The sequence below is a fragment of the Papio anubis genome, chromosome 17, assembly GCF_008728515.1.
Source record: "Papio anubis isolate 15944 chromosome 17, Panubis1.0, whole genome shotgun sequence".
Lineage (NCBI taxonomy): Eukaryota > Metazoa > Chordata > Mammalia > Primates > Cercopithecidae > Papio > Papio anubis.
Window position 1 is genome coordinate 8,399,420 of NC_044992.1, and position 14,988 is coordinate 8,414,407.

Sequence of the window (14,988 nt, forward strand, 5' to 3'; positions counted from 1 at the left end):
GCTCTAAGCCAGTGGTTCCCTAAGGGTAATGCCTGGACCAGTAGCATCAGCATTGCCCTGGAAATCTGTAATCAACTAGTACTGTCTGCTGTGGCTGTGGAAAGGGAGGAACAGTGCACACTTCGGGAATCTTCCATCCTTTACTTCCATCAGTGTTATTTGGCAGGGTGCATGCAGAATCAGGGCTAATTGGTGTGATAGAAGAAGCAGATTTATGCTTCATATCCAACCAGTCACCCTCTCAGCCATTCTTCTTTTTGGTGGTGGTGGGGAAGTTTTGATTTTAAATGCCATCAATGTTCTTTTTTCGTTAAGTTGTAAAGTTTAAAAAACTAGTCAAGTAGGCCAGGCATGGTGGCTCATGCCTATAATCCCAGCACTTTGGGAGGCCGAGGCAGGTGGATCACTTGAGGTCAGGAGTTCGAGACCAGACTGGCCAATGTGGTGAAACCCCATCTCTACTGAAAATACAAAAATTAGCTGGACATGGTGGCCTGCACCTGTAATCCCACCTACTTGGGAGGCTGAGGAAGGATAATCACTTGAACCTGGGAGGCGGAGGTTTCAGTGAGCCAAGATTGTGCCATTGCACTCCAGCCTGGGCAACAGAGCAAGACTTCGTCTCAAACAAACAAACAACAACAACAACAAAAAAAAACTAGTTAGGTAATCCATAAATATATTTCCATTATAAAAACACTCAAGCATTGTAGGAACCTAAGAGTTAAACAGGAGAGTCTCTCTCCTCCCCATTCCCAATTTCTTTACCCTCCCACCCACTGGTAACCATGGTAAATAGCCTGGGATGGTTTATACACATAAGCGCCATAGAAATTGCTCTTCAACTTGCTTTGTTTACTGGAAGATCACGACATATCAGTGCATAAGGATCAACTGCATTCTTTCCTTAAATATAAGTGTACATTTTTGTTTGGACTAGTCACACATTTACAGGGTTCAAAATGGGAAGGACACAGAGAAAATCAGTCACTCCCTCTTCCGAAAGCCATCCTTTAGTTGGTGAAGAAAATCTTGTGACCTCCTCTTTCTCTTTTGCAGGTGCAACTGTCCCCTCTCCCAAACTCCTTGGTACTGGCAGCTCTGGGATGGTGTGAGAGGGCAGACATCTTGGGGTTGCCGTGAAGGGTGGGGCCTGGTCTCTTCTCATTTCCCCTGTTCTCATGGCTGCCTTGAGAGGGAGACCAAGTGGACCCCTGCTTCCTCTCCCTCAGCCCCTAATACCACAGGTTCCTCCTTAGACACGCTTTTGCTGGCGGAGCTGAGCTGGGGAGGTGTTAGGAGTCTCTTGATCTGCGTGATATGTATATCATCCTCTCCATTTTCTTCTCCCAAATGAACTCACACCAGGAAGTGGAACAAATCAAGATGGCTGGGGTCAACCAGGGGATCAGTGCGAAAACGCAAAGACTCCAGCTTCTCATTATTTATGCAAATTGCCTGCCCTCCACACATATGTGCAGGACCACACACGCACTCACACACACACACACACACACACTGACACACACCCCCAAAAGTAAGCCAAGCCACCTGGCTGGGCCCTCATCCTGGCACGTGCTTCTCGCTCTGTGTGACCCTGTGCAGGCCTCTCCCAGTCTCTGGGCCTCAGTTTCCTCCTCTGTAACCTGATGGCTGCAGATTGGGTGTGCAAAGCCCTCCTCAGCTTTCTCAGCCCCAAAACGATTCTGTTCTGGCCTCAGAGACTTTCGGCTACAGTTTCACTCAGAGAAGGCCTCTGGTCCCTGGTTGCAAGGGCCCCTTCCTTGGGTGTGTGTGGGTGGGGGCTGCTCCGCTCCCTTCCTCCTCCTCCCCAGAGGTCTCGGGGGACCCCCTTCAGTCCACTCTGGAGCCAGGAGCGACATTCACCATTCACTGAGGGCTTCCTTCCTGACTGCCCTCCCCTCAGCAGTGGTCAGTGCAGACCAGCTTGGAGTCCCGCCAATCCAGTCCGGCCCCAGCTTCCGCTCCTCCTCTATGCCCCCGCCAACTTTTCCACCCCTGCCACTCCCACCATTCCTGAGGGTGTGTGAACACAGCTTCTATTTTGAAACCATCAGAGCGTCTCCAGCGATCCATTAGAAATGAAGCCATCCTTCTCAGACATCTGTGTGATCCTTTTCACGGCCTCAGCTTAGCCACCACCCACATGAGAGGTTCCACAGAGCAGCAGAGATTAGTGGTTAAGCGCAGGGACTCCGGAGCCCACCTGTCTGTGCTTAAATCCTGGATTCCCCTTTTTACTGTCTTGGTGACCTTGGACAAGTTACCTGTCTCTGCCTCAGTTTCCCTGCCTGTAAAAGGGGGCATAATTGTGCCTAGCTCATGGGGTTGCGGCACAACAAGTTAACATAAGCACGTAAAGCACACAGAGCAGCACCTGACACATGCTCAGTAAGTGCTGAAAGTGATTGCTGATAGCTCAGTTCACTCGACGCGGACATTCACCGGTGATGCCCTGTGCAGGTGGCACTGACTGAGACGCTGCACCTTTGAGCTCGAAATAGCTGAGATCCTTCGAACAAGCGCCATTCCTTCCCACTCCCCCTGTGCAAAGAGGGGCAGACACATGCGTCTGCTGTGACCACAGCCATGTCTCCAGGGAACCCACACGCAGAGTCTCCGGGGCTGTGGTCCCAGCCAGGACATAGGCGTGCCTGCACACAGAACAGAGAGAAATAAGCTGGCACGCCTGGGGACAGAGTCTGCCACCTGCCACACTTTGCCTCCAGAGGGATGGGGGATGGCACCCTCTCCCAGCAGGCGTTTCCTTTACCCTGATTCTACTGGTAGGGTTGGGGGAAGAAAGAGAAGGATTCAGAGACTTGGGGAAAGAAGGAAGTGGATTCTTCCTCAAGAAAACGGGGGAGCCCTTTTCCCAGGGAAGCTGTGAACATTCCTGGTGCTGGAGTGGGTGGCAGTGTGGCAATGAGGGAGGGGCAGTCTGAAGGCCCAGGGCAGGCACCAGGCAGGCTGGGTCCACACAGCATCTCGGGTGTGCCTGGACCTGCCGGGGCTGAAAACTGTGCTGCCTCTGCTTAGAGCCCTTTCTCCTGGTGGAGACACGACTGGGATGCCAGGGACTTCAGGGAGAGGTCTGAAGATGGTGATAGACCACTACCTTCCGGCCCCTAGAGGAAGCTCCCAGCTGCCTGAGGAGAACAAAGAGGTGTAAGCCATTGTGTCTGGAGGAGCCCCCTCTCAGTAAGGCTTCTGCTCACAGGGAGCCCTGGGGCTGGGCAGGCTACCTGGACTACAGTCTCAGCAGCGTCATCCCCTTTCACATTGCATCCCCTGATAAGCCCTACACACTCCCTGGAAAGTAGACACCATGTCATTTTCACAGGCAGGGAACCGAGGCTTGGAGACACTGTGAGGCGGCCAGGGTCACTCCAAGGGTGAGTGCTCCCGCTCCTCCCTGGCCTCCCTGTGATCCGAGGTTTGGCCTGAGAGAGTGTCGCATCCGGCAAAGGGAGCGGAGGAAATGTGGGGCCACAGGGGTTCCAGCAGGTGCAGGAAGGAATGACGGAACTGGGAGCCGAGAGAGCTCTCCCTTCTACGGCCCCACACCCTGAGACCCGCAGTGCACAGCTTGATTTTGGTCCCCTAACGGAGGCCTGCCCAGCCTTTTAGGAAGCAGGAAGTGGCAAAGGGAGACACCCATCTCCTTCCAAAGCTGGAGAAGTACACCCATTCCAGGGATGGCAAGACTAGGAGGTCAACACCCCTAGGGCAGGAGTAATTCCACGCTGAGTAGTGGGAGGTGAGAGTCTTCAAGTTTATGGCCAGCTCCTGAGCTCATGGTGAGGTACCACGCGGAAGAGGGGCCACCTTGAGGAGGAGGGCGGGGTGCTGAAAAGGACAGCCTCCTCCTTTCTCTTCATCTGCCAACAGCAGGACCCAGTAAGGGTTCTAGTTTCAGTCCCCTACCCTGGCCCCTTTCCTCAGTGTTCAATGACTCGGATTACAAAAGCTTATGGACTGGATGAGACATTCTGGCTCACAGCCCCTTTAGTCTACAATCACTTGGCCCATGGATTCGCCTACAGATCATGGTGATTGTATCCAGGGTATGTGTCTGACCAATGGGGGATCCATTCTTAGGTCGGCCAGTGATTTTTGTGAAGTATGGTTTAAAGAATCTTCTGTCTGGGCGCGGTGGCTCACGCCTGTAATCCCAGCACTTTGGGAGGCCGAGGTGGATGGATCACCTGAGGTCAGGAGTTCGAGACCAGCCTGGCCAACATGGTGAAACCCCGTTTCTACTAAAAAAAAATTTTTAAATGAACCAAGTGTGGTGTCGGGTGCCTGTAGTCCCAGCTACTTGGGAGGTTGAGGCAGGAGAATTGTTTGAACCCGGGAGGTGGAGGTTGCAGTGAGCTGAGATCACGCCACCATGTTCTATCAATTTCAATAACATCAAATTTGCTAATTGTGTTGTCCAGATCTTGTATATCTCTATTAATTTTTTTGTCTATGTGTTCTGTCAGCTATTGAGAGAGGCATGTTGACCACTGTGGTTATGGAGACATCTAATTCTGTCAATTTTTGTTTTATATTTATATATAGTTACATATATTTATATTTATATATAATTTTCAGTTGTTATTTGGTGTATATAGTTTTATAACTGTAATACCTTTTGTTGGACTCCTTAATCTTTATGAAATGTTCCTCTTTATTTTTCGTAATGCTTCTGCTGTTAAATCTTTGGATATTAGTGTGTTAACACCAGCTTTTTTGGTCCGGTTTTGCATCTTTGGATATTGGTGTATTAACACCAGCTTTTTTGGTCTGGTTTTGCATGGTGTGATTCTTTCCGTCCTTTTGCTTTCAACCTTTCTGTGATGTTATCTTTAAACTGTGTCCCTTGTGAGCAGTTTATAAGTTTTTTTGGTTTGTTTTTTTGTTTTTTTTTTGAGATGGAGTCTCGCTCTGTCACACCAGGCTGGAGTGCAGTGGCGCGATCTCGGCTCACTGCAAGCTCTGCCTACTGGGTTCACGCCATTCTCCTGCCTTAGCCTCCCGAGTTGCTGGGACGACAGGTGCCCACCACCACACCCGGCTATTTTTTTTGTATTTTTAGTAGAGACGGGGTTTCACTGTGTTAGCCAGGATGGTCTCGATCTCCTGACCTTGTGATCCACCCGCCTGGCCTACCAAAGTGCTGGGATTAGAGGTATGAGCCACCACACCTGGCCGCTGCAGTTTATAAGATTTTTTTAAAAAGTAATTATCAGACAGTTCTGGGTGTATGATTCCAGGTTAGTAGGTTTGTTTTTTCCCCTCATACTTTAAATATATAATTTCATCATCTCTGGCTTCCATTGTTTCTGTTGAAAGAGGGAGTTCTCAGTTTAATTGTTGCTACTTTGAAGATAAAGTGTATTATTTTCCTCTGTCTTTAATATTTTCTCATTACATTTTTTTCTTTCGAAGTTTGACAGTAAGGGGTGTGTGTGTGTGTGTGTGTGGTTTAAGAAAAAAAAAAAACTAAACTCCAGATTGTATTGAGATTTTACCAGTTTTTGGATTAATGTTCAGGATTCAAGCCAGTGTCCACTGCTTCGTTTTCAGGTTTTCTCCTTCTCTTTTTGTCTGTTTCTCAGTCTTTCCTTATTTTTCGTGACACTAAGGGAGTACTGGTCAGGTTATCTGGTCCCATAGTCTGGGTTTATATGATGTTTTTTTCTCTTGATTAGACTGGAGTTATGGAAAGAACATCAAAGGTAAAGTGCACTTCTCATGTGATTTTGTTTTTTTTTTTTCTCTTGTGTGGAGATTCCTGTGTCAAATTTCCTGTGTAAAATTTGCTGGGTTTATTAAGTCTGCGGGTTGATATGCTTCCTCAGTGTTAGCCAATTATTAGCAGAAGGAATATTGTTCCCGTTCCAGGCTCCATTCCTAGGAGGCATCGCGTGCCTCTGCTGGCCTCTCAGGCTGGTCCAATGTGTCTGAGAGGCCAACTAAGCAGGTCTGCACCCATCCTGCAGCTTGGAGCCAAACCACTCGGGGCCTAAGTCAAACCACCTGAGCCACCTAGATCAGCTGGTCCCTGGATGACCTCTAGATGCATGAGCGAGAACAAGTGATCGGAGACTTAGTCCCCTGAATTGAAGGCGTGCTTCATTGTTTGCAATAGCCAGCTGATGCAGAGCTGAAACAGCTGACAGTTCTTTCTCTCTCCATCCTGAATAGCGTTCTGGGAACCTGGTACTTACCTCCCTCTCCCAAGCCACAGGTGTCCTCTATCATCCCTCCACTCTTCTCTCCCTCTTTATCACCCAAGTCTAAAGGCAGTCCCAGATTCAGAGGGCCATTATTGAGCTCTCTTCCCTCGCTCTCAGCTGCATGGTAGGTCCAGGATCCACTCTGCCACCACCAACAACAGCAACAGCCTGAGGCCCATCCCCTCCCTGGGGCTTGGGGTACAGGGAACAGAAGGATATATGGGTGTATATTTCTCAAGTGAAGTGGCACAGGAAACCCCAAATGTTGAGTCCTTAGGTGTAGGATTTTTTGTTCTGTGGGTCGGTGAGTATGATGAGGCTTAAGCAGAACAGTATTGGGGAAAATTTCCACCCAAATATATTTTCTATAGGGTGGAAAATTACAAAAGGAGAAATAAAACAATCCCCTATGAAGCTTCTTTCTGGTATAAATAAAATGATCTATATAAACTGTCCAACTAGCAGGTGTCATGCAGCAAAATAACTAATGGTCATTAAATATAAGACAAATCAAGTTTTATTTGACAAAAATATTAAATTCCACCCATTAATTCCTGGACATCTGTTGATCATGTAACAGGACAACCTGCCCATACAGCAAAAAAGTATTGAAGATACATGGCCTGCCACTCTTCTGGAGCTTAGAGCAAGAGCAGATATTAAGACAGGGGAGAGGCCGGGCGCGGTGGCTCTCGCCTGTAATCCCAGGACTTTGGGAGGCCGAGGCAGGCGGATCACGAGGTCAGGAGATCGAGACCATCCTGGCTAATGCGGTAAAACCCCGTCTCTACTAAAAATACAAAAAATTAGCCGGGCATGGCGGCGTGCACCTGTAGTCCCAGCTACTCGCGAGGCTGAGGCAGGAGGATGGCGTGAACCCAGGAGGCGGAGCTTGCAGTGAGCCGAGATTGCACCACTGCACTCCAGCCTGGGCGACAGAGCAAGACTCTGTCAAAAAAAAGAAAAAAAAAAAAGACGGGATAAATGGCCAGGCAAGGTAGAAGCTGGCTCTGTCCACATCTCTCGAGTCATGAGTACTCTGGGCTGGAATTTCATGTAAGACCTTTTGGGCATAATGAGTTAGGAGGAGGGGAAGAGGGACTTTGTGCCGGATACAGTTCACGCTTCCGTGGCTGCTTTCTCCACGTCTATCAGTCCAAATCCTGGTCTTGACTTCTGTCCCATCTCTCTAGTCCACGCTGGTTTCTAGCTTCTTAAACCACTTCAAGCTGCTCTCTTTGAATCTTAGACTCTCATGTCCTGTCCTAGGCTGACCATGTCCCAGGCACCAGTGCCATTTCCCCTGAGCTGGGCACTAAGCTCTGTGAGACCAGTCACTCCATCCTCTGTTCTGGGATCTTGCCCAGGTGCCAGAAGAGTGCCAGTGAATTTGCGGGCATGGAAGATTTTGCACACAAAGATTGAGATGGGAGTGGGAGGGCCAATGTGATACAGAAGGGGCTGAAGGGTGGGGCCCCTGAGCAGCCCACCCCTTACCCTGATGAAGGTCTCTGGAATGTCTGGAACGTCTCTTCCCCCTTCAGTCTGGGTTCTGCCTCAGCCATGAACTGGGAAGGAGTGAGGAGCATCCCAACGGAGGTGAGAGTATCCCAGTGGCTCCAAACAGGAGGAATCGGTGTTCAGAAAGTCAGGTGCTAAGCTTTACTGAGCACCTACTGGGAGCTCAGCACTGGGCTAGGTGCTTTGCAGACAATTTCACCTTTTCACGATGTCTTATTTCCACCCCAACTCTCCACTCCATTTTAGTGCTGAGGAAATGGAGGCTCAAAGGTAATTAACTTCCTCTGGTGATTTAGCTAGAACGGAGCTGCTACTGAATTTAAGCCTATACTGTCTTCCAAGAATCTCAGATCCAAAAAGGAGATCAAGAGAGAATCTGTGCTGGGTTCTGAGAGTAGACAGGTGCAGCATTAGTGCTGTTCTTCCAGAGAATCAGGAAACCTGACAGAGAGAAATTGCTGGGGTGTGTGTGTGTGCGTGTGTGTGTGTGTGTGTGTGTGTGTTTGGAGGGAGAGGTGGTCTTGAAGTAGAGAAATATTTCATCCACATTTCAGTCACCTGAGCCCCCAGAGAGGAGGGGACTGAACTCCAGACATACAGGGTCCTCAAGTCTTTGACAAAGTAAGGGGTAGGCTCAGCCAACGTTGAGAGAAAAGGCCCAAGCCATCCCCCTGAGCACCAGAGCCTCAGATCTTCCTTCTAGAAAGCATCCTAGACCATGCTAGTGGTCAGGGACTTTGGAGGTCAATTTATCCATCCTTCTCCTTCTACTGCGAGGAATCTGAGAGGCTATGGGGTCTGGCCCTTCTCTCCCTGATAGCTGTTCCTTTCCCAGAACGCTGAGACCCCAGAAACCTTGTACCCCAACACCCTGCCCATTGCAGGACCCACAGTGGGACTCTGTCTCTGCACAGGACCACTCCGTTCTCCGCAGACAGGGACTGTCCCAGGGCTCACACAGGAGGTTGCCCCAGGGCTTCTGTCCAGTCTGGCGCTGGGCCCACACTAGGGCAGAGCTCCACTGAAAGTCATGATGGGCAGGCAGAGAAGGGAGCAGAGATCAGGCGCGGCCTGGGCCGGCAGGTCGGGAGGCCTCTGGGGTGGCGAGGAGAGGTCGCTCTTCTCCGGCTTGTAGCAGGGTGAAACCTCACATCTGTGGGGCAGGGCAGGGGCCAGGGATCAGAGCAAGCCCCCATCCCTCCAGCTCCTTCCAAGCCTCTGGGTTGGTGGGAGCAGAAACTGCTCCCCTCCCTGGGATGCCCCTTTCCTACCTGACTACACTCTGCAGGATCTTCCTCTCATCCTGGTCCAGGCACACAGCAAACGGGCAGCTGTTGGAGCCGATGATCTGCACCTTGTCCACTTTGATCTGTGATGTGCTAATCTGGAAGGAAGGTCCAGGTCAGCCCCAAATCCCTGGCCACACAACACTGCCAGCCCCTGGCAGTTCTTTCTCTGTTTTGCCCATCCGCTTCTGGGGGTGTGGGAGGGCAGGGGTTTGTCTGACCGCGCTCCAGGGTTAATGGCCAGGTCAGGAGAGGGAGCCTGAGGCCTCCATCAGCCCCTGCCTCCTCTCCAGCATCTGGAAGAATCAAGTGCCCCCTGAGGAGACTCTGCCCTGCCTGCTGCCCTCACCGGGGCAGCCCCAGGTCCCCTGATGCAGAGCCTGCTTTCTTTGGTCTCAGAGTCTTAGGACTCTCCTGGTACCCACCCCATAACTTTTCCACATACACGCGTCCTCTCACAGGGTACCCCTACCTCCCCAACACCCCACAACACTCCACACCCCTCAAACATCCCCAAATCACACCCCTCATCCTGCCTCTCCTCCCCACCTCTCCTCTTTCTCTCTCACACACACACACGTCTGTACACACATGGATGTACATGTGCACACATGCACACACGTACATGTGCACACACACATACACACATACACACATGCATGCTCCAATAAGTCTCTTGAGGGTATGGCTAGAAGGAGAGGGAAGCCGGTACCTGGTTAAAGCCCTTCTTGGATTTGGAGTTCTGCCTTTTCACCACTTCTGTCAGGTTTAGCGTCAGGGCCTCCATGCTGGAATCTGAAGGGCAAGGGCACTCAGGCCAGGCTCAGAGCACCTCCCTACTGTGACCCCACCCTGCCCACCCCACTCACCCAGCTCCTCCTGCTTCCGGCAGGCCTTGTTGAGGTTCACGGAGGTACAGACCTTCTCCAGGTTGCTCCAGCGACTTCGTCCACTGATGGCCCCCTGGAAATGCAGCATAGCCAGACCCTCTGAGTCCAGAGGCCCCCACGCCTGCCACCTTCTCTTTGAAGGCCCATCAGTGACAGGGAGTTGCCTCTAGTCAGCATGTCCCCAGAAAGCTCTCTCTTGTTCACCAGGGCCCCTGTGCCACCCTGGATGGACCTGGATGACTCTAGGTAGTAGCTCACATCACTGGTTTGGTCTAGCCTCTGTGACCAGGTTGAAAGGTACAAGAGCTGAGAGCACCTGCAGAGGTGGTCCTGAGGTTCTCCTGCCGGGCCCAGAGTGAGGAAGGGACGGGCCCACAGACATGCTGTTTCTGGCACAGCCAGACCCGAACCCTCTCTTCAAGTCTTTGTGTGAATGTCTCTGTCATCAGGGACCTCCTTGTTGTTAAACCCAAGAACACTTGTTGGTCCTCAGCTTACTTGACCTTATAGTTCTCGGCTCTCCCCTCCTTGAAAGCCTCTCCTGGGCTTTCGTGATGGCGCCTTCCTGGTTTCCCTAGCGCCTCTCTGGCTGGTGCCTCTCTGCTTTGCTGGATCGCCGCCCTCTGCCCACCCTTCATCATGAAGGGCTCAAGCCTCTCCCCTTGGTCCTCTCCTCTTTGTATTCCCTGCTTCCCCCCTTCAGGAGTCTCCTCTGTGACCTTTTTCCACAGCAGCTGTCCACCCATCTTTGTATTCACCACAAAGTCAGGCCCGTTCAGCCTGCCGCCTATTCTCACTGTCTCCTTATACCTCTCAAGGCCTCTCCACCTCAATAATATGACCCGATCCAAACTCAGCATCTTCCCCAACTGGACCCGGGTCTCTTCCCGTGGTCCTCACCTGAGAAGACGGTGCTGCCAGTTACAGAGGCGCGATTCCAGGAGTCTGGCCTCTCCTTTCCTAACCCACCCATGAGCCCTGCTGATTACATCACTCCCATCTGTCTCCTATTCCTTCCCAGCTCCGCCACCACCACCCTAGTGCAGGCTGCTGCCCTCATTTCTCTTCTGGACCATGGCAGCAGCCTCCTAACTGGCCTTCCCGCATCACCTGTGGACCCTCCCAGTCTCTCCTCCACAGAGCGGCCAGAGGGAGCTTCCAAGCCTCAGATCTGATCATGTCACAAACGTAAGCCTCCTTAATGGATATCCACTGCTCTTAGGACCAGGATAAAATTCCTTTCATTGGGTCAGGCGTGGTGGTGGCTCATGCCTGTAATCCCAACACTTTGGGAGGCCAAGGCAGGTGGATCACAAGGTCAGGAGTTCGAGACCAGCCTGGCCAACATGGTGAAACCCCGTCTCTACTAAAGATACAAAAAATTAGCTGGGTGTGGTGGCGGGCACCTGTAATCCCAGCAACTCGGGAGGCTGAGGCAGGAGAATTGCTTGAACCAGGGAGGTGAAGGTTGCAGTGAGCTGAGATTGCACTATTGCGCTCCAGCCTGAGAAACAGGGCGAGACTGTGACAAAAAAAAAAAAAAAGAAAGAAAAAAAAGAAAGAAATAAAAAAGAAAAAGAAAAAACTCCTTTCACTGCAATCAAGGCTTTTGGTATGCTGGTCCCCCCATTTCTTTAGCCTCACCTCGGCATCACGTTCCCACCGGCTGTCTTTGCTCCAGCCCGGGCGTCTTCTTTCAGAGTGCTTTGAGGTGTTCACATTGCCTCCCACCACAGGACCTTTGCACATGCAGTTCCTGTTGCCACGAGAGCACTCACCTCTCTTCTCGGCCTAATTAACTCCTAGTTTTCCCTCCAATATTAACTCAGGTCCCTTCTCAAGGAAGCCTTCACTACTAACTCTCCTGACTGGGTTCGGTTCACCACTTAGGAACATCCCGTGTCCCTCTCCTCCATCTGTGTGTCACAGTTGTAATTTTACATCGTGTGCATCATCTAACCAATGCCTACCGCCCACTCCAGGGGGCCAGCATGTCTCCTGGGACCACGTCTGTCCTTTGTTCACTCTTAGGAAGGCTCCAGGGCCTAGAACAGTGCCTGGGCCGTGGAAGATGTCTAGCAAGCACCTGGCATGTGGCTGCAGTGAGTGTTGGTGCCTCCTGCCCACCTTCTTCACTGCCAAATGCACCGCAGCCCCAACGCCACCGTCCATCTGCTGTTTTATTGCCTTGTCATCACTTGCCACTGTCTGGAATTATCTTGGCTATTTCTTTGTTTCCTCATTTCTTACCTGTCTCCCTCCTCTAGACAAGCTAAAGTGAGGCCTAGGCTTCCCTGCTCAACCCCTCTTTTCCTCTGCCCAGCACAGAGGTGGCATGGGCAGGTGCTAAGAGGATATCTTTGGAATGGCCGAAGGAAGAAAGGGAAGGAGGCAGGAAAGAAGGAAGGAGCCCACCTCTGAGGCCAAGCTTCCCTCAGCCTAGAACCTGGGATGTGATCTGCTCAGAGAACTCACGTCTTCTGGCCTGTCACCGACAGCCCTCCACCTCCCTACAACTCTCCTCACTCCTTTCTCATGCCAATCCCACCTTGCATGCAGCCTGCCAGGCACATTGGCCCCCCCGAGACCCTGGCTTCTCCCTCAAGTGCCTCTGGAAGGCTTCCCTTGCCCCCTCTCAGCCCCAGCCCTGTAGCCAGGCCCAGCAGACCCCTACCCCTGGGCTGCTGCTGAGCGCATTCAGGTGAGGGCAGAGCACATGGTGGGAGAGAGGCTTTGGAGGCCAAGAAGCACAGAGATATCACTCCCTCCCCTCTCTGCTTCTCTGAGCATCCAGGGGAGCCTGCTGTGGCCTTCTGGCATAAAGACTGGGGCCCAGGAACACACAAGTCCAGCTCTGGGCCCAGGCTCTGGTGGAGGAAGGATCAGTAGCAGATCCTGGAGGGGAAGGAGCCCCAGTCCGGGTCTTACCTTGCTGTAAATAATCTGTAGTGTTAGAGGAACAGCCTCCCGGTCGTCATCGATGCCCAGCCGCTTGCTGCCAGGACCTGTGCCACACACAGACAGACCCTTCACTCCCTCTGGCTTCCCAGGCTCCTCACGAACGCAGTGGCCTTGCCTCCCTGGGGCTTACCTCCCCATCCCCTACCACACTAACCGTGACTCCCTAGGAATCTGTCTCACCAAGGCCCTGCATCTCTCTCTGGCTCCACCTTCCGGGTGCCTCCACCTCCTCAGTGACCCCATCACTCCAGGGCCTCATCTCCACTGTGATCACTCCTTCCCAGGGTCCTGCCTCCCCAGGGCCCCACCTCCTGGGTAACCCCGCCTCCCCATGGCCCCACCTCCTGGGTAACCCCGCCTCCCCATGGCCTCGCCTCCCGGGTAACCCCCGCCCCCCGCCATGGCCCTGCCTCTCAGTAACCCTGCCTCCGCAGGGACCCACCTACCGGGCAACCCCGCCTCCCCGTGGCCCCGCCTCCTAGGTAACCCCGCCCTCCCATGGCCCCACCTCCTGTGCAACCCCGCCTTCCCATGGCCCCACCTCCCAGGTAACCCCACCTCCCCAGAGCTCCGCATTTCGCGTCCCAGGCCACGCCTCCCTGCCTGTCTCTGCTCAGGCAGTACCCACCCGAAGCCTTGATGGCACGTGTGGCAGCGGAGTGACCCAGCTCCAAGGAGTGGATGAAGATCTCTGTCGTCTTCTCCCCAGTGATGAAGGTCAGCTGGAGAGTGCAGGAGCATGTACATCATTGTGAACCCCCTGGAGGGGCCCATTCGGCTCCTCCAGCGTAGACCTGCTGGCTGTCCCAAGGCAGGGGTGGGGACTTGCAGGCCCGGCAGGTGGGGGAGAGGCGGTGCGGGTCAGGGAGGCCTTACCTCCGTCTGATAGACTTGCAGCAGCACCGGTCTGGCGGCAAAGCGGCAGTAGTAGAGTAGCATGTCGGCCAGGATGGGCAGCTGGGTGGGGGAGCCCTCCAGGGCCTGGGCTTCAGCCTTCAGGGACTGCTGTGACCAGAGGGAAGGGGCAGCCAATCCAGATGGGTGGGTGGATAGATGGCAAGAAGGAGCAAGAATTAGGGAGGAAGATAGAAGAGAGACATAGAGGCAGCCAGCCAGGGGGAGCTGGTGAGGTGGAAGCAGGAAGCACGGGAGGGCCGGTGCCCAGCCTCCATGCCCCTCACCTGACCCACCAGCCTCCGGGGAGGCTTCTGGCTTAGCCAGACAAGGGTGGGAGTTGAGGAAGGGGACTGAAATCTGAGGTCCCCTGGACCCTTCTGAGGCCCCTCCTCTATCACTGCAGTGACCCCAGCTCTTGCCCTCAGTGTCCTGAGTTCAGGCTCAGTCCTGCTTCTCACCCACACTCCCTGATCTTTTCCAAGAGGGCCCAGGTCTTCCATGGGGGCCTCAAGCTGGATTCCCTAAATCCAGGGCCTTCTAAGTGAGGCTGGGTGACTGCAGCCAGTGGGCCCTGTTCCACAACCTCAGGGGTCACTTACCTGGCACAGAACTTCAGGGGGCAGGTGCATGAGGCCTAGCACATTGCGCTCATACCAGGGGTCCAGCATGCCGAGGTAGTGGGAGATGTCATTGGTGCTCTCCTCCCATGGGGTGGTGCCCAGCTCCTAGGGCGAGGGACAAGAGTCATTCCCAGCTCCCCAGGAAGCCTGCCCATCCTAGCTCCAGGGCCTTGGATGGCACCTGCAGCCCCAAGCTGAGCTTCTTCCTGCCCTTGGGGAAGTATGACAACTTTCAGTCTTTGTCATATGGCAAAATGTCACGTCCAAGTGCAGGGAGTGAGGGCCAGGCAGGGGCAGGTGCCCTGTCAACACACGGGATTGCTTTCCATGACTTCCAATCGGCTTCCTTCAGGTAGCAAGAACTCTACATTACCACCCCACTGGTCCAGGCTGGGGACGTACTCCAGGGCTGGCGTGCCTAGGGGAGTCTGTCGGGGGTGAGGGCGTCTGGCTCCGAGGGGGTGGACAGGCACCAGGGCTGGTCACGTGACTTCGCTTCACAGGCACGTAGAAGAACTGAAGTTTGAAGAACCGTGTGAGGAGTGGGCGATTGTTCTCCAGCCGC

General features: G+C 53.1%; 1 protein-coding gene across 4 annotated transcripts in view; it reads right to left on the reverse strand.

Annotated features, from left to right (window-relative positions):
* Nucleotides 1-7,123: 7,123 nt before the first annotated feature.
* PIK3R5 (phosphoinositide-3-kinase regulatory subunit 5) overlaps nt 7,124-14,988 on the reverse strand; it is an 87,126-nt gene continuing 79,261 nt past the window's right edge. For 3 of the 4 annotated variants that reach the window (XM_003912329.5, XM_031657371.1, XM_017950344.3), the window contains exons 11-19: nt 14,826-14,988; nt 14,403-14,528; nt 13,783-13,911; nt 13,535-13,628; nt 12,874-12,950; nt 9,925-10,018; nt 9,768-9,850; nt 9,041-9,153; nt 7,124-8,922 (exon numbers count right to left, since the gene is read on the reverse strand). In XM_003912329.5, the coding sequence (XP_003912378.1) occupies nt 8,775-8,922; nt 9,041-9,153; nt 9,768-9,850; nt 9,925-10,018; nt 12,874-12,950; nt 13,535-13,628; nt 13,783-13,911; nt 14,403-14,528; nt 14,826-14,988 (1,027 nt within the window). In that variant the 3' untranslated portion in view covers nt 7,124-8,774. The remainder of the gene's footprint in view (nt 8,923-9,040; nt 9,154-9,767; nt 9,851-9,924; nt 10,019-12,873; nt 12,951-13,534; nt 13,629-13,782; nt 13,912-14,402; nt 14,529-14,825) is intronic. The other variant, XM_009189661.4, reaches the window with a different exon arrangement.